We start from the raw sequence: 20,227 nt of genomic DNA, 5'->3' as shown, positions 1-20,227 counted from the left end.
AAAAAAACTGTAATTCCTTATAACTATTGATTTGTAACTGATTTTCTCTTAAATGACAAAAAATAGGTTTGTATAAGTAATCCTTCAATCAGGAGCGAAGTAAATTCTTAGCAACAAAGACAGAATTGTGCATTGGAAGTTGAAAAAAAATCGCATAAATGTCTTGGATTGAATCCTGACATCAGCCATCTTACTGCCTGTACGGAAATTAGCCCAGCTTTGGTCTACACTTGTAAAAAGTTGAATAAAAAAACAACTGGATTTACCATGAGGCTCAGATTTAAGCCTGCGAAGTTGAGCTCCTACATCTTCTCAGAAGCATCCTTCCTGTCCAGGAGAACTGATGAGATTCAGAAAATCTCTTTTTTTTCCCCATGCTTTGATGATTCAGAGATGGAATTATGTCTATTAACCATTGAAAATATAAAAGGAAGGTCAACGATGTCCCAAAGGTATTGGGGATTTTGTAAGGAAATGTACCAAAAATGTCCCTAATAGCCCATCATAGTCTCTAAGATGTCCCTGGTTTTTTTAAGCGAGGTGGCACACCCGTCCTCTGTAACTAAAATCCACAGAAGTTCAGGTCGCCTGAATGTAGTGCCAGAAGACAAACGCTGAGGTCCTGTGGTACCTCAGCGTCTCCGTTCATTCTTCTGGAACACCTCACCCAGCATCAGCCTGTTCACAGCGACTGCTCAACACACAACAAAGCAGCACATAGACTCCCACAGCACTTTAAAGTGAAGAAGTTATATTTATTCTTGTTTTCACAAAACAATGGTAACACACATGGTGACAGTCTGAGCAGGACTATACGGCTGCTCCAAGAACAAGAAGTCCAGGGCGTCCTCACACTTCAGCAGACAAAGGTAAGAGAGGCGGAACATTTCTGTCAATATCATGTGAGAAAGTGTGATCCTGCAGAACAGGCTTTATTTCTAAACACTAACATGATTTCCTTGAGTTATTGTTTCTCAATTAAAGTCATCAAATCCCACAGCCCTGCATAAGAAAAATCTAAAACATACAGGGCAATGAGTGCTAAGGACTTGGAGACTTCTTTATAAAACGGTAGATTTATTATGCATTCGCAAAAAAATACTTAAATTTATTAAACCACAGATTGAACGTTTTTGTGCTAAGCAGTATTTTATAAAAAAGTCCCCAACTGAGAAACTCTGGTTTCATCTGTGCAACAATGATTGCATGAACGATTAATGGCATCACAAATACAGTAAACTTTATTCACTTCCTTTATTTGAAAAATGCTTTTTAATATATTAGCTAGCTGGCGAAGACACCTAGTGACTGGTAAAGAAATGTGTGCACTCTTAAGAAGGATGTCAACATGCACGTGAATATTCTATAACTTATTCTATAACTAAAAAAGTTCTAATTTGAAAAAGAAAACTTATTTTAAGCACATATTTTTATTTCCTTAATGTAAAAATTACTTTTTCTGCAAACATGGAGAAGCCCTCAAGAGTTACCTTATTTTTATTTATGCTTGTATAAATAATTTGCATATTAATTTTTATTTATCTTTATTTTTATCAGTTAATTTAAGATATTGTTTGAGCTGAATGAAGGTTTCTTGTGCAGAAATTCTCTTTTCTCACTACACAGGAATTTGAGTCTGGTTTGGAAAAACTTCCCGGAGCCACATCAGTTCACCAGCTAACCACTAGGAGGCTTGTTAGTCAGGCGACATTCATCCCGCTAATAAAGCTGCCTGAATTCCGAAAAAGGGGGAAATGTTCAAGTTTTACATTTACACTTAACCAAAATATACACAGAACACTTTCGTTTTTGCTCACATTTGTCATGAGATTAACTCAAAGATCTGAAACATTTCTACAAGCAAAAAATTGAAATTGTTTTCAAATACTGTACACAAATATGTCTAAATCTGTAATTGTGAGCACTTCTCCTTTTCTGAGATAATCCATCCCACCTCACAGATGTGCCATATCAAGTTGCTGATTAGATACCATGATTATTGCACAGGTGTGCCATATCAAGATGTTTGTCAGACAGCATGATTATTGCACAGGTGTGCTATATCAAGATGTTTGTCAGACAGCAGGATTATTGCACAGGTGTGCCATATCAAGATATTTGTCAGACAGCATGATTATTGCACAGGTGTGCTATATCTAGTTGCTGATTAGATAGCATGGTTATAGCATAGGTGTGCCTTAGACTGGCCACAATTAACAGCCACTCTTTAATGTGCTGTTTTGTATCCAGTGTGGTCACCATTTGCCTCATGCAGTGCAACACGACTCCTTCACATACAGTTGTGTTCAGGTTGCATCAGGTTGTCGTGGTGTCTACGCGATTATGGTCTGGTTATATTCCATAATCATGTTATGGATGAAGAACAAAAGTGTATTTTTTTGACGGCGTTTTGAATTCACAGAGATACTGTGACAAGATCCTGAGGACTATTGTTGTGCCATACGACAATCACCTCCTGTTGCAGCATGACAGTGCAGCCCCGTGCTGCAAGAATCTGCACACAGTTCTTGGAAGCTGAAATCACCCCAGTTCTTGCATGACCAGCAAACAGATCAGAAATGTCACCCATTTTACATGGCTCTGGATCAGCATATACTGTAGTGTGTTCCAGTTTCTTCCAATATCCAGCAACTTCTTACGGCCATTGAATATTCCACAAGCCACAACCTGAGCAACTTTATACAAAGGAGATGCATTGCAATGCATGAGACAAATGGTGGACACACCAGATATTGACCGGTTTTCTGAGTCCCCAGACCATCCCGATAAAACAAAATTGCACATTACAGAGTGCCTTTTTATTGTGCCCAATCTAAGGCACACCTGTGCAATAATCATGCTGTCTGATCAGCATCATGATATGGCACACCTCTGAAATAATCATGCAATTTTCTTAGCATCTCGGTATGGCACACCTGTGCAATAATCATGCTGTCTGACCAGCATCTTGATTTGGCACACCTGCGCAATATTAATGCTGTCTGACCAGCATCTTGATATAGCACACCTGTGCAATAATCATACTGTGTGACCAGCATCTTGATATGGTACACCTGTGCAATAATAATGCTGTCTGACCAGCATTTTGATATAGCACACCTGTGCAATAATCATACTGTGTGACCATCATCTTGATATGGTACACCTGTGCAATAATCATGCTGTCTGACCAACATCTTGACATGGCACACCTGTGCAATAATAATGCTGTCTGATCAGCATCTTGATATGGCACACCTGTGCAATAATCATACTGTGTGTCCAGCATCTTGATATGGTACACCTGTGCAATAATAATGCTGTCTGACCATCATCTTGATATGGTACACCTGTGCAATAATCATGCTGTCTGACCAACATCTTGACATTGCACACCTGTGAGGTCAGATGGATCCACACAACTAAGGAGCAGTGCTCACTATCAGAGATTTAGACAGATTACTGAGTAATTTGAGACCAATACTTGAGAAAAAAATGTAATTTTTTGTTTGTAGAACATGTTTTAGATCTTTGAGTTCAACTCATGACAAATGTGAGCTAAACCTAGAGTTGTGTTTATATTTTTGTTCAGTATAAATGTTCATATATATATATATATATATATATATATATATATATATATATATATATATATATATATATATATATATATATATGCAAATATAGAAAAATGATCTAACTGGTTTCATTTTACCAGCTGACAGGTGTGTTTTTACCCTATTTGCCTCTCTATAAAAGGACAACCTTAAGTAGGGCCCGTTGAAGACCCATAGCAGACCAGTGGACAACATGGCACATCCTCTTTTATCCATTCTGAACATGATTTGGCATAAATGGTAAACTAGTAATTCTCACGCCTCTACTCCATCAGAAAAAACATATAAATGTATATATACACATGATTTTACACAGTAAAAAAGGAGGTGTTGATTTACATGGTCGAGCCTCATCACTCTTACAAATGTCACTTTAAGGATGCTTATCAAGATAATCAAAAGATGAAAATAATATTTAAATAATGAATTATTGTATTTGTGTATTTTATAATTTAAGATGTGGGTCAAAACCGACCCGTTAACATAAGGCATGGTAACAGACAGCTGACACATGAGGAAGGTTTAAAACATCATCTGTCACAAACTATACCTTATCCAGGACATGCAAACTGGAAATTCCTGTTGCTGCCAAACATAAAACCTTTTTTTGACTCAACCTTTGAACTAAATAAAGACTGTATTATGAATTTTCATCAAAATATGGACTTTAGCTATAAAATAAAAAAAAATATTTAAATATGGTCATTATCTAGGATGCAGACTTTAATTTGATTATAGATTTTAATTTATGATGTCGACATACTATGAATTTGCATTAGATATGGACTTTATTTTGAATGTGGTCTGAATATTAACTTTTATCTAAATGTGGATTTTAATAAGAATATGCACCTTAATGCAATTACTTTAATAAATTTTTTGAATATGCTGTACATGTTGAATAGATAATATTTCCTTTTCTTGCCTAAAAGAAATCAAGAGATACTGCACTTTAATATGCGCTTCTAAATTGTTTGGGTCATGATCAGATTTTCATATCAGCTGCAAGAGGCAACCATTGAGGCTGAGGGGCAGAATGTATTAACATTTAGAGGTGTCGAGGCAGCAGAAACGTCCAATGAAAGAAGACAGATGACAGAGAATCAATAACAAGTCTAATATTAGAATCAGTGATGGTGCATTTGGTTCAAGACTTTACAATAAATGCCTTAAAATAAATGCCTAAACAAAATAATTTCTGCCTTTTCCCATTCAGAGACCATCACAAACATCATGTTTTCTAACTTTGACATTCACGGTAAACACCGGGTCTGGGGAGGATTGGCAGAAGACGGTCACACATCGTTTCAAATTTTCTTCTTTATCAGAACTCTACGAATTCTCCCTCCCAACTTGTCATATATGGATGCATGGTTAGGGCCCCTTCTGTGTGACTTTTTGATGTTTTGGGTGTCCCCAACTCGTTTTTTGACATGCTGGCTGTTTCCATTAAATCAGGGGCCCGTGAAGCGGCACTTGGTACTAGGCCACAGACAGGGAAAAAAATCCATACCCTAATCAGGAGTCCCCAACCCTCAGAATGTGGTACAAAGACACGGACTGGTACACTAACCCAGGGGTCCCCAAACCACGGCCCGCGGTCCGGATTTGACCCACCTTCACATTTGGCCCAGCCCCCAGAACAAAATCAGAGACTCATGATTTGGCACACGATAGAGACCCACATAGAACATGACTACAGTCTGTGCTCTTATCTAAACATATCTAAAATCCCTGTCATATAGATCAGCGTTCTATTTCCACATCATAGTTCATCTTTTGCCATCTCCCTGATTGTTTAAAAGCGATTATGCTGCTTCTCTCTCTCCCTTTTTTTAAGCAGCTCACCCTGTTCTGTATCCTGATTGGCTGGAGACCTTGTCAATCAATCTCCTATGTGCCGTGTGCAGAAATGCACAGCTCTCCAGATCTCCTTAAATCTTTGCTTGTAATGAGATCTTTGTTTTCATCATATAACCCTTCAGCTTTTTTTCTACCAAGGTTTGAACTTTGAGAGTTTAAAAAAGAAAAGTGTTAAAATGTTCATGTTTGTCTGAGAAAAGTGCTGTGAGGAGTTTAACATCTGTAATCTTAATCTGTGGATATTATTTACGGGGGTTGGGCCTAATATGAAGGCAGGCCCAATCTGGCCCGTAGACTGTAGTTTGGAGACCCCTGTATTGGCCTACAAACTGACCCCGGCCCAACATCGGAGAAGAAATCAGTTATGTGGCCCTCACAAGAAAAAGTTTGGAAACCCCTGCCCTGACCCTGTACTGGTACCCTAACCCGGTACGGGACCCTTGATTCAATGGGAACAGCCAGCACGTCCAAAAACGACGAGTTGGAGACACCCAAAACATCAAAAAGTGACGTGGAGGGGGGCCCGAACCATGCGTCCATATATGACGAGTTAGGAGTGAGATTGTGTAGCAAAGCCTTGTCCTTTTTCTGATTTGCTGTCATTAAATTAGGAATCCAGAAACACTTTAGATTAGTTTAAGAATAAAAATGTCAACAATCATATCCTGTCATCTTTTCAACAAAACACAACCAAAACATTTTCATCTAAAAACTATTAGACTGTGGGAGCTGGGGGCTCTGAATCGGAAAGTCGATTGCATTGTTTGGATTTATTACTGTAAATAGGATAGAAAGAATCTGTTTAAAATTCACTTAAGTTCTTTTTCTAATTGCAAGGAAAAAATATAATCTCCATTGTGTTGTTAGTGTTGCATGAAAATCCTTCAACAACACAATAAATTTTAGTGTAAACCTTCAGACTATGGCACTTTCTCATTTAGGGTATTTTGTTCCACCCTGAAACAATCTTCAAACATATTAGTTCTCCGTTGTACAATATGGCACACATTATTAATAGTAGTGACCAATAGTTTTAAAATTTGACGAGACAGAGACGAGCATCGTGAACTGGAAAAGAGGCACTAAGCAAATCGTCGACATTTTTCAGCCAAAAAAGCAGGAAGAATTGAAAAGTTATTTCTCTACGCTGTGAAAATGAACAGTACAAAAGAAAAGTGCTTGATGGGTTCGGTCACAGATGGAGACGCGTGTCGTGTATGAATGGTCTCAAGCTATTCGTAGAATTGAAAGACTCTGGAGCACATTTCATTCACTTCTCTGTCAATGACCAAAGACAATGAAGCGTTTACCTGCTGTCATTTTTTTCACAATTCTCTTTAGTTTAATAATGAGACTCCAATGAACTTGATTAAATGACCACGTGTCAACAAACAGCACTGGAATTTATGTGTTTCTACATTGTTAATTCAAATCTGTTCAAGCATCCACTGGACCGAGAATAGCGAGAGTACAGCTATATCTGGATAACATATTTACTATTCTTATCATTCACAGCCTTGTGATATAGATATTTTCTTCTGTATGACTTTACACAGTGTTGAAGGCCTGGCTTTGGGCGGGGTCCATATTGGAAGTAGCCCCCATGTGGGTTGAGTTCACATGGCTTAGTTTGGGGGGAGGGCTGGGCTTGGAGTTGGATGAGGAGGTCGGTGTGCAACGGGATACGAGAGTCTTGGAAAGCACCTGATTGTAGACAGCCGAAGGCTGAGAAAAAGTAGGAGCGTGGCAGTTTTTCTTTCCGTGCGCCACAACAGAAACCCCGCCTTGCTGCCCGCTGGTTCCTGTGTTGTGCACCATGGACTGGGTGGAGGAGGTGCCTGAGCGAGAGCTTCCGGAATGAGACGAGGATAAGGAGTTGGGCTTCACAAGCTTGGCTTTTGGAGCTTCTGCATCCTCTCTGAAAGAAGCAAACGTGGTTGAACGACAAGCAAAGACAAATGGGCAAACCAATACGTGACCTGCAGGAAGTACCAAGGTCGTAGATCGCTAGGTGATACTGTATTCCAAAAGTATTCCTGCACATTTTTTCTATGGGCGTGCTGCAGGCAATACGTTGTCGCAAACACTCTAACAGAGACTCAGGTGTGTCATACAGATTTCTCTAATTTTCAGTTAAACCCCCCTGAACTCTCCGCACTCTGCAAGGGCCCCAATAGTGGTTTTATAGTGATAAGTGTCCACTCTTTACCTACATCCAGACTGTTAGAAATGAGAAAATTCAACAGTTAGTGTGGTTTGCGTGGACATCTTATGGGCATCCTACAGACACTTGAACAACACCTACATACCCCGTACGTGCAGCATTTTAGTCAGAAAGCAGCCAATACTTGAGCCTTACTAACGACTAGAGTGTGGGATGAAGGCACCGTAAGACAGAATCATCCGTAAGTCAAGTGCGTGCAACTTACATTATGGGGCATTCACACCGAATGCGGCCGGTGCGGCGGAAGCATCAAGTTTCAATGTTACGTCAATGTAAAGATGCAATCTGCAGCGGCGCGGCGAGCTTGACATGGCGACCTTGACACGGCTGTCAACCAATCAGGGACTCAGCTTTGGGCACGTGATGTCTAAACATTCAAGATGGTGGCTCGATGTGAGGATTTTCATCAAGAACTTCCATCCATTTTCTCAACCCATGGGGGCCGCTAGGTTCCCTGAAACTGTCCTCGTTACTTTTGGGCGAAGGCGGGATACACCCTGGATGGATCGCCAGCCCGTCGCAGAGCTCATTGAGCTGGATGGACCGCTATGATAGCCAGCTGCTATCAGTGGATAGCTTAGTGGGCTAGTGAGCTCTGCTCCTAAGACTCCAGCAGAGCTGATAGCTGTTGCTGCTGCTCTGGTAGAGCTGATAGTGGCGCTGATGTCCAGGCGCCTGGCAGATCCAGCGAAGTTTACTGCCCAGGCTGCGGGTCCCTCCGGTGGTAGCTGGCCAGTAGCCCGGAGAGCAGCCGTGAGTTCCGTTGTAGTGCGTGGGATCGCTCTAGCTTCATGACAATAATAATAAGATCCCTCAGTTTTGTTTTTATTTCCCCTCTCTTGGGTCAAAGTTCAAACTGAGCCACAGACAGATGGAAGCAACGTGTAAAACGGGCCTCAGGTGCAGCTCTCGCTGCAAGAGTGAAGTACACCAAACCCGGAGACTCTGAAGATCTGGTGAAAACAAACACAGCGACCTGCTTGCCGGTGCCTCTGTAGAGCTCTCCAAAACATAAAAACCCCAACTATTCGCTCAACAATATCAATGATTTGGCAAGAGCGAATTCCAGAACAACTTTGGTGGTTGCTCCGCGGCAGGCGCGTCAAGGCGTTGAGGAGCAGATTTGACAGGCGTCAAAAGAGAAGCAGCAGACTTGAATGCTGCATTCGAAGTGAATGCATCATTACAAATACTTCACGATACACTTACAACGGGCACGACAATGGAACGTTCCTTTCTTAACAACCTCCCTAAAGATACCGCACAACCCTCAAGAGAACTGCATGACACACCTGTGTTCCAGCAGCTCCTGCCTACAATCCTCTATGGGCCCGGACAACCCAAAAACCTGCAGCACCTGTACAGGTCAACCGCCTTACAGGTGCATGTGACTAAGGCTTATGCAGCATGCGTATGAAGTTTTTGAAGAAATATTTCATGTTCAAAGAGTTTACCTGATTTCATTTGGGGTTTCTTCTTCTTCGTATTTCTTCATCTGCTTTTTACAGAACGCCAACCAGATAATGAGGATGATGAGAAGGACGCCAAAGGACACTCCGACTATTGCACCAGCCACCACGCCCATCCCCCTAACGTCTGGCAAAATGACACAGAGATTTGGAGTTAAAATTATTATTTTTTTATCACATATGAGGTAAAAATGTCTCGTTTACAAAGATTGTGACATTCGATGATGGACTGGCAACCCAGTAGTGGATGGGATAGGCCCCAGCATCCCAGTGACACCAAAAGGGATTCAGCGGGTTTAGAAAGGTTGTAGTGGAAAAATCAAAACATGTAACTATATTGAATATGTCATTGTTTACTCTTAGAACACAAACATCTGTGTCTCCATTTATTATTTAGAATGTTTAGCTTTACTGTCGCAAAGTTTTTACAGCTCCCCTGTTTTTTAATTAAACACACAAAAAGTCAGATTCTGCAAGTTGTCCCACTTTAAAAAATGAGAGGTCTGCAATGTTTATCATAAATACACTTAAAATATTCCAGGAAATCACATTGTACAGTTTTTAAATAACTTATCAGTCTAACAGTGCAGGAAATTAGTATTTGCCTCCTACAAACTAGCAATAATTCAACTCTCAAAGATATGCTACTTATTCTTTTACGAAGTTTTTCTCAATATCTATTTGTTATATGTATTAATGTCACCTGTTTGATCTGGTTATTGTATAAAAGACACCAGTCCACACCTCTGAAACACTTCTGCAACCTCTCCACTAAGACCAAAGAGCTGTCAAAGGACACCAGGGGCAAGATTTTAGACCTGATCAAGACTGGGATTAACTAATCTACAATAAGATAACAGCTTGATGAGAAGAGATCAACTGTTGGGGCAGTTATTAGAAAATTGAAGAAATACAAAATCACTGAAAATCTTCCTCCACCTGGAGCTCAATATAAAGGAAAGAATCAACGTTGAGATTTGGGGCAAAAACCTCGTCCCGCATGACAATGATAGTAAAAAGCATTTCTCGGTTCTGGAGCGGCCTAGCTTGTCTCTGGACCTCAATCCAATAGACAATCTGTGGAGGGAGTTGAAAGTCTGCCCTAAAACGTCACAGCTCTTGAGAAGATCTACATGGAAGAATGGACCAAAATAACTACTCTAGTGTTTGCAAACCTGGTGAAGACCTATAAGAAAATTTTTACTTCTGACCAGATACGTATTTTCTGCACCAGTACAGAAATACTTTCTTTAAAAATGACACAATTTAATTTCCTATGATGAACATTACAGAACTATCTTCTTTAATGGGACAACTTGCAGAATCAGTCACTGACAAATATTTTTTCGACCCAAAAAATCCTTTCCAATACTTTTTTTTCACCATCTAATCTTTCTTGTCTCTGTATACAATGCCTTTAATTTTCTCTGTGTGAAAGGTGCTGTACAAATGAAGCTGCCTTGTCCTCATTAGGTGGAATCTGGCTGAATAAACGATTTCCCTTGAGGGTATATCTGTAAAACAGAAGGTTGAAACCACTGGTTTATGCAAATGAAGAACTTAACAAAAAACACATCTTGGTCTTCTATTTTGTCCAAGGTAGGTTACAGAATGCCTGAGTTTCTAGTTCATCGCTGACAGGAGAACCTTTCATCGTGTCCATTCCTGTCTCGTATTGCATTGATTTTGTCCAAATGCACTGCGATGCTTTCATTGTTCAGCGTTATTGAATGTTTTCATATTTTATTTGACATGACATTTACAATTCTGTCAGAAAACAAGCTCCTCCACTCACAGTGCATCTGAACCTCCACTGTGCAGCTTTCTTCTCCAACATCGTTGCTCGCCGTGCATTTGTAGATGCCGGCGTTGTCCTTGGTCAAGTTCTTCAGAGTCACGGTTTCTGGGTTTTTTAAATCTGAAGAGCAGAAAAAAATAAGCAAATAAGCCCAAGCGTTATTTCTTATCTTCTAGTAATGCAAAATCTATGAAACTTGAAAACACGATTTCAACCTCCACAAAAAATGATTTCTAGAAAGCAGAATTATTAGTGCAAATTGTTATTTAATCTTTTCCATAAACATATATCATATATCATTAATTTAACATTTTACTAAATCAGTATTTAAGGGTTTTTTGTCAGACATTTTAACATGTTAGTGTGACACTTTGTGTTGACACAAAGTATTAGGCCGGATGTGAATGCATTCCCTACCCCTGTGGCTCCTCCTCCAAATGTAGGGGCATTTGGAGCTTCAGCGTGTCCAAAATTGGTTTTTAAGGAGGAGCTGTAGCGACTTAAGATTTTGTATCTTTCTGCAGGTCTGGTGATCCACGTCGTGCTTGTGGCGCGGAGTAGAAACACATTTCTTGATGTAAGTTCACATTTATATGTAAAGAAGGACTTTTTGTTTTTCTGATTTTTTTAAAGTTATAAATCCGATAATGTTATACATTTTCTAAGTGCTGGCAGTAATGCTCTATTATAGATGACTGGCAAAAATTCACGACATCATCAAGCGGTCGGAACATCTGGATTTTAAGACACTTTTTTTTCCATATCTCTCCACTTGGAGGGATAAATGTAGGGGTAGGGAGAAGCTGTAGGGAATTTGGATTTGGCCTTACTAGCAGCAAGCTCACCGATCTTCCATTGGTGTTGAGTAAAATGCAGCTAAAATGTATCTAAAATTTCTAAAATTTGTACAGTCTAGAGCAGGTCTTTTTTGGACACAGCATTATCCCAAATTCGAGAATAAAACGTTCAGTTTTTATAAATAGTGTCTTTAGCCTTAGTTTTCAATGTACAATAAATGCAGCTTGCATTACATCAAACTACCTTTTAGATGTGGTAAAAATTCTGACACTTTGATTAATTTTTCTTTATAGCTCAAATTAAAAAAAAAAATACATAAAAATGACAATAATAAACTTCAAATGACTTTATTTCTGGCAAAGTAAACTTTGAATTGGAGACAAAAAAATTAAAGATTTACCTTCAATAAATTTGAATTATTTTTATAATTTCAACAAAATTAGTTTACAAACAGCATCTGACTGAAATTCCTAATTTTTTGTAGCACTTTTTACTTTTTTTTTAACAGTTTTTACACATTAGGAATTGGATTCTTTGTGAACTACTTGCATATTAATAAACAGATAAAAAAAACAGTGGCAACAAGTCACTGTTAAACATACTTGTAATGGCCAAAATTTTTAGAAAGGGCAAACTTATATTACAATAAACCCCATCTTGCTAGTGTTACTTTAGGACTTATATATACAGTAAGGAAGTGTGAATCCCTCAGTTAGTCCTGGATATTGCTAAAAAAAATACAATTATATTAACTTTCATATGTTTCAAAACTCGTTTTAATTCATTAATAAGATTTTTTTAATTTCCATACAAAAACTAATTTTGTTTAGATACATAAAACAGTTTTTACACATCTGATGACTTAAACTAAACTCATTAAAAAAATTAAGATTCTTACTTTAATTGCAAAGCTGGTTGTTGCTTTAAAAACAAACCCATACTGCAGTAAGACTGGTTTTAAAAGGGGATCTTGCTGAATCAATACTGCATTTTCTCAGAGAAGATTAAGTTCAACAAATCGATTTATTTTTAAAAACCAGCCCAACAGACGAGTACAAACGCTTGCTTACCGATCAGAGCCAGTGGAGGCAGCTTCCCAACGTGCTTGCCCTTTTCCCCTAATCTCTCCCATTTGTAGTGAATGGGACTGGAGCCGTCGGCAGATTTGCAGCTCATCTTCACTTCACCGCCCTCAAAGAATTTGCCTTCCATCCAGCATCGAGGCTTAGATGGCTTTACTGCAAGAAGACACAAACACATAGTTACTGTCTGTTTCTGAACACATTGATGGGTTATATTCACTTTTGATATTTTTTAGCATTCTTTTGGTTCACCATTCACAGTCCCACAGTTTCATATGCTTTTTTTAATATAATTCTAGCAATTTTTTTTACACCAAATCATTTTTTTCAATAACCTGGATACATAATTTTTAATGTATCATTGCTCAATAAAAACATGTTTGCAATAAATTCCTACATTTAATCAAGTACTATAACCAAAAAATATGCAGCATTTTTGTTTGTTTTTTTACCACACAGAGAAACGGTGCATCCAGACTGGACAGTTTTTTCCCCGATCAGTAAGGAACACATTTTCAGTTTGAACACTTCCAAGCCGGTGTATTCCTGATTCGGGACCAGGAATGGCTCTCGGGCCCATCTTTCAAGGTGGTTTTGGCTAATTTCAAATTTTACTGAGTTTCCTCTGTCTGAATTAGAGCTGGGAATCACTGGGTACCTCACAATACAATACGATGCGATACGATATTCGATACATGGCTCACGATATCGATGATATCATGATAATGCAATAATTGGTCAAAATAGTCTCTAGTAACTCACATTATGTAGAAAAACAAGTATTTTAGGGGGAAAATATTTTCCAATTCAGTTTTTCGCTGGAACACAATCATAATAAGGAACTTATTTTGTGCAACGAATAATAGACACTTTTGTGCAAATCAGTAAAACTATGTATTTGACAAGCATTGACACCAATTGAATTTGAATTATCTGTAAAATTCAGTGTTAACAATAGCAAGCATGAAAAAATTGTTGTAAAAACAGAACAAAAATTAAATAATTCAAGTAGCTGTCAGGCCCTTTGGTGCCGCTGAGAGCCAGTCTCGGCTCCTATCTACCTCCAAAGGAACGTCTAACCAAAGGACGATGAATATAACATTTTACAGCCTCTTCAAATGAAAATAAAAGATCAATACTTGGTGAGAACCCATCATTGGACTAAATGTTGCAATATATCGCAATATTGATATTTTGGGACACCCCAGTCCGAATAGACTCTGAGCTGAGAGAGGAAAATTTGGACCAAAACAGCCACCGTAGCCGGGCATTACGGGAAATAAACAGAGTAAAAAACAACTTTTAATGTGAAACACATTGCTTCTCACGCTGTTTTCCCAAAAATCTATTTGTCATAAACACTTTTCAGCGTTCCTTCTTAGCATCAAAAGTAAGTCTTGACCTCGATACTGACGTTCAAAATTGGTCAGCGAAATATAGATTTTGAATAAGTGAACTATCTTGACGAGGATTGCACCTCAGCGATCGTTGCTTTGCCCCACCTTTAGAATTCCTGGCCAATGACTGAAGAGATCTTTAGTCACATGGTTTTGTTTACAAGTTTTGGTTTAAACCAGATTATATCCAGTTCAAAGGTCGTCTGAATACAGACCAAACTCAAAGTTCAGGACTCAAATTAAGTGGACTCGGTCCAGACCAACAAACTTTTCTGGATTTAATTTTGTTGGAACTGGATGTAAGTCATTTTCGAGCTTTTTTCTTCTGCCAACGCTAAAGATTTATAACAGGACTGTTTTATTTAGCAGCCTGACATTTGTGAAACCCCAGCAAATAATTATGTTGGGTTTTCCCTCAGAGGAGTGTTTTGTCTTTACTCCGGAACAATCCGGAACCAGTCAGTCTTCATTTTGCACAGAAGCCCAGTGAGGCTGTTCAGATGGCAGCTGGAATAATGACTTAAATCACACGTGCTTCATATTCCTCGCCTTCTTTCGCACAATTTCTTTCCTTCATTATCTCTTCTCACAGCTGTCACTCAAAGGAAAAACGGATTTAAATCAAGTTATAGCAAACCAGCTGACAAGCTATGGAAATGAGCCAGCCCGAGAGCTGCGAGAGTGAAGCCTTTTTAATATGCGGACAGGAGTTACCACTGTTATAATGATCCAAACAGATGTGAGCTGTTCATAATAAATCATGAATGACAGCTTGATTGTGAATTTAAATGCAAGGTGAGCAGAGGACGGGCTAAAAGGATCCTGAGGCGGAGACGTGAGGTTTAATCAGTATTGAAGGCGCGTCGTGGGGGAGGGAGTTATATGAAGGGCTGACTCCAAACCATTAATGTATGCGCATAGGAAAATCTCCATTTGAATGTAAGGAATCAACCGTAGTAAACTACCGTAAATGTTGTTTTTATCACCTCAGTCTAAACTGGAAAAAGTAGCAACATCCGCAAATCTGTTTTTTCCTGAACCTGAAGTGCTTATTCAGCATTCAGACTCACATCAGTGCCCCACATCCAATTTGTAATAATAGAAACAGCATTGTGGCTGATTTTATGTGTAATGTGCAGCGATACTGAGGAAGGCTGCTAGAAAAAAAAAAAAACTAATAAAAAGGGAAAGTCCAAAAGATCTCATTGCTGATTCTATTTCCTTCTTCACTAACAACAAACTTGTCTTAAAAAATGACAAAGGCTTTGTGTTTAATCATAATCAAATGATCACTGGAAAAGACTTGACAAAAAAAAAAAAAAAAGTTAGAGTAGTTTAAAAACAACACAAACATCTTTAAGTAATTTTGTTAACTGCCATTTTGAAACCAATTCCATTTTTAAAGACTTTGTTTCAAATATCTTGTCATTTTCAGCAAAAACAAAATTGACAGAATATGAACTCTTTCCTAAAAACTATAAGAACAAAGTTTTGAAAACAGTACAAGAAATTGCTGTGAAATGAAAACATTGATTTGATGAATCTGTGCTCTGATTTAATTCAATGAATTTTATTTTGAAACTGGTACTGAGAAGACAAAGAGTCAGAAATCATAAATATTTTGGTCCATCAGAGCCTCCATAGCACAGGATAATAATAATATCCATTCACAACGGCTCACACGCTTGTCCTCTGGGAGGTAGTCGCTGCTGAAAATAACTCTGCAAATATTTTAACCCCAACCGAGAAGCGGTGATGGAACACAATTCTTTCCAGGCAGTTTGTCTGCTTATAAATATCTTCATACTTGGCATGAAAATCCAGTCTAAATGTGTTCTTTCCTTACCCAGAACTATGAGATGTATGGTGCTCCAGTGGTACTGAACGCCTTTCTTGACTTTGCAGCTGTACTCTCCTGAGTCTATCAGGGACAAGTCCCTGATCAACAGAGACACGTCACCTTTTAAGAACTCTCCGGCAAAAGCCACACGGCCACGCTCGGCTTCGTTGGGGTCAATGACACGTCCGGCGAAGTAGGTAATGATCTAGTGTCAGTAGAAAGTCATCACGACATGACAAATACACGAACATACAAACAATTTTATGAAGCAACAAATGAGTACGACTAAAGATTAAAATATTAAAGCAAGTCTTTCTGGACCAAAAACACTTACCACCCTCTGCCTGTTGGTTGGTTTTAAAAGCAGCCACTCGATGTCCAGGGAGGGGTCTTCGCCCACCCAGAACTGGTAATGGCACGGCAGCGTGGCGTTGTCTCCAACGACCCTCTTCATTTCGGTTTGGGCCCATGTCATCAGCACACCCAGCAGCACTGGACACACACAGATCATTCATGGTTAATGAATCAAACGACTTGTTTTTTGTTTCAGTCAGCACAGTCCAGGTCAATAAATCTGTAGCATCTACAAGACTTGAAGTAAAACTGGATTTCAACCATTATCATCAATAATGGAACAACACAGCGCTGTACAACCTTTTGACGGAGAGCTAACGACATGACAGTTTTCTATTTCCTGTCATGTCATTCATAACAAACACTTTACGAAATTATCGTAAATCCAGCAGATTGTGAAGTGGGGAAAAGCAGCCTTGCACCGATTTGCAACACTTCAGTAGTGAATTAATTGTCTACACAATCAACGTAAATCAACTGATTCTGTTGCGGAGAAAACCAACTTTGCATTAACTATAGTAATGTGTTCCATATCGGATCAGAGTCAATACAAAAAGCGCTTTTCTGTGTCAGAATCTGCTGATTTGTGTTGACTGCGTCAAAAAAAGTTCCCAGTAGTGTTTTAATTATGATTATGAAGTTTTTGACCAAAATCCCACAACCTAAACGTCTTAAAGAGCCATACTTCATGTTGATCTGTACATACTAAATACATACGTGTTAAAAACTCAAAAAATATATATATTTTCATCGAAGGGGCACTTTAAAGAGTTTAAGAGTGTGAAGAAAAGATTTAGGTAATATGCCAAGAAGCCGCTAAAGGACATGGAGTTTAAAGCTTTTTACTACTAAATGCTATATGTTTCACAGGTACATTATTAAAGCACATAGCCGTTTGTCCTTGAGGAACTTTAAAGCCCATAAACTCATGGAAAAAGCCACCACCACATCCTCTTTCTTTTCTGAGTGCTCTTCCAGGGAAACTTTACCCTTGACATAGTTGAAAGATTTGCAGTAATATTCCCCCCATTCCTTGCAGACAGGATGGTAAAGAAATGCTTTTGATGGTAAGTGCTGTGATCTCCTTCCTGAAATCATTGTTTTGCAGCTTCAAAGCTTGAAAGACAGCTCTGAGGATATTCCCTTTGATTAATAAAGAAGCATATTTAAAATTAGCAATAGCAAACTTTTTATACTCGAGAAGAACCAACACATTTATGTCTGACTCATTCCACTTTTGAGCTTCACTGAGTATTTCTTCCACACGCTTTGGCTCACCTTTGGAAGAGTGAAAAGAAACTTCTTTACTTGTCAATTATGTCGTACAAAGAGAAAACTTCCACCTCTAGAAGTTCCTCCACTTGCTTCCTGCTTTCAGTACAAATCACAATGTCATCTGCAAACACGTAGGTCCGCAGAGATTCCTGTCTAACCACGTCTGTCAGTCTGTCCATCACCACAGAAACAAGAAAGGGCTCAAAAAGTGATTGTTGGTGCAGACCCACCTCCACCTTGAACTCCTCTGTGACACTTAAAACACCATCTCACCATTGGACACATTGAGCATGTGAGGTGTGAAAAACCTTTGTGCTATCCTGGACATGTTAATATTGGGAGTGGGTCACCTGGAACCCACAAGACAGACCTTTTTCTTTAATGTATTTATATTTTTACTGGTGTCCATGGTAGACAAGAAATCCTGTCCACCTTTGTCATGGGAGAGATAACACGTCAATGTAAGGGTGGGGTCATCTGGACTCCACAAGATAGTACAAGGTTTGAGAACACGCTAAAAATGAGCTTCTTCCTGCAGATCATTTGGGTCCTCAGCCAGGACACTTTTATATAATTAGCAGATTTTAAAAACCATCTTAAAGACCATTTTAATATAAATGCTGCTGTTCCACAATGCAATGATTTTAGGGTTTCATATTTCAGAATGTGCTTTTACTGATTCTATTCAATTGTATTTCTTGATCTTGTAACCTCTGTCTATACACTCTACACTTTTGTGACCTTCAATTATTTATAACTTAACATTATTGTAGGCTATATTGTCATACATTTATTTAAATGTCCTTTTCATAACCAGTCACCTAACTTTTAACATTTTTCATACTTCTTGCTCTCAGGCCTCTGAGCAACAGTTTCCTTTCTCATTCTGTCCATTATTGCAAGCCTGCTGCCAAGTCACGACCAGACAAGACATAAATGTGAAGTCAATTACTGATCTACCCTCCTGAGTCCATTTAAGTGTGTAGAACTTGCTACTGAAATTTCAGCAAAAGCTGGAACTGTTATGTAAGGATTGATTTTTCTTTTTTGCTACATGTTTTTAATTAAAAAAGAGACAAAGCAGGTTGTTTTCCTTATTATATTTATTTTTCAAAAATTTCCAAATTAATGCCCATTGCAACTGTTTTTTTCATGAGCTTTTATTCTGAAAGTGCCTCATTTTATTTTTTATTTTTTAACAATTTAAGGATTTTTTTTTTTCATTTTAGCAGGAATTGGAAGGACATTTCAATGATGGGCAAACCCTAAGGCAATTTTCCTGCAGCACTTTTTCTTTTTTTTTATAAAAACACATTTATAAGAATAAAATGATTGATTTGGGTGGAAAAACTGCTAACTGTGCCATCATCCTTGCAATCGTTCAACAGTTACCCTGTTTATTCTGTCAAGATTGAATTGTCTTCATCTCTCAGACTCTCCCTGCTGCTCCTCTGCTCCTCTGGACTCTGAGAGAAAGGAAGCTGCTGAGCACAGAGATGCCCCCAACATTACCTGCTGATGGCAATAGGTCACACTAATGCAAGGTGTCACTTTTAGCTGGCAACAGTAGCACTGTGTATATTAAAATGTCACAGCTAAGAAGGGAGATTATATCTTATCCTGGGTTGGGTGGAAAGCATCAACTCTCTCAGTTCTTCTCAACCTGCATCTTAGAAGAGAAGTTTTCCATTAAGTCACATTTTGAGTTCTTTTTGTTACCTTTATTAATATTTAAAAAGCCCTTATTTTAGCTGAAGTACTATTACTAATTCTTAAAAAAGCTCGTATTGATGATTTGTTTTTAATCCTGTAAATAAATTATCCTAACATTGACTCAAAAATGAGCTCTGCCCCCCCCCTATAAATAAAAAAAAATGTAACAAACAAATAAATGAAAATACAATTTTTCAGTTTGGAAAATTGTAAAATTTTAAATAAAAAATGACATTAAATTCCTTGTATTGTTTAGTAAAAGAGTTTAGAAACTAATTTATGGGTTTTATAATTCAAAGTTTCCCTGTTTGTATCTTGTTTTATTTCCTGATCAAATAAAAACTAAAATAAACCATCACTAATGTTCCAGACAAACACCAACAGTGTTCCTGTGTCACCGGTGGCTCACACACCTGCATGAATGCACACGACAACCACAAGCAGGAAATATTCAAAACTGCTTCTTCCTTCAGGCTCAGATTAGTTCTGAGAAGCATGCAAAGAAAAAATAATATTATTTACTGATTTTAAGGAACGTCTCGCTTCGAATGTGGATGGTAGCATCATTTTGTGCATTGCTTTCTTCTGGGATGTTACACAAATACACAACAATCCATAAAACACAGAACCAAATGAATGGACTTGTAATGTTTGTTTTTTTGAGGTTCTCTTTGGTAATATTGAGGATTCTCATTTACGGAATCAGATTCTTGCTTAATTTTGAATGGAAAATATACCAATGGGAGGATCAGTGTCATTCCTATGTCCTTGAAAACAGCCGATGTGTTTGGAAAACA

At 38.4% G+C, this 20,227-nt stretch overlaps 1 protein-coding gene across 1 annotated transcript in view; it reads right to left on the bottom strand.

Annotated features, from left to right (window-relative positions):
• Positions 1-5,932: 5,932 nt before the first annotated feature.
• Positions 5,933-20,227, bottom strand: part of LOC112142810 (CXADR-like membrane protein) — a 46,882-nt gene continuing 32,587 nt past the window's right edge. The window contains exons 2-7 of the mRNA XM_024266386.2: positions 16,423-16,580; positions 16,095-16,293; positions 12,840-13,007; positions 10,969-11,091; positions 9,159-9,300; positions 5,933-7,398 (exon numbers count right to left, since the gene is read on the bottom strand). Coding sequence (XP_024122154.1) covers positions 7,029-7,398; positions 9,159-9,300; positions 10,969-11,091; positions 12,840-13,007; positions 16,095-16,293; positions 16,423-16,580 — 1,160 coding nt within the window. The 3' untranslated portion in view covers positions 5,933-7,028. The remainder of the gene's footprint in view (positions 7,399-9,158; positions 9,301-10,968; positions 11,092-12,839; positions 13,008-16,094; positions 16,294-16,422; positions 16,581-20,227) is intronic.

This window comes from Oryzias melastigma, linkage group LG14, assembly GCF_002922805.2.
Source record: "Oryzias melastigma strain HK-1 linkage group LG14, ASM292280v2, whole genome shotgun sequence".
Classification (NCBI taxonomy): domain Eukaryota; kingdom Metazoa; phylum Chordata; class Actinopteri; order Beloniformes; family Adrianichthyidae; genus Oryzias; species Oryzias melastigma.
Note: the sequence above shows the minus strand (reverse complement) of the source record. Positions and strands in the feature narration are given on the sequence as shown.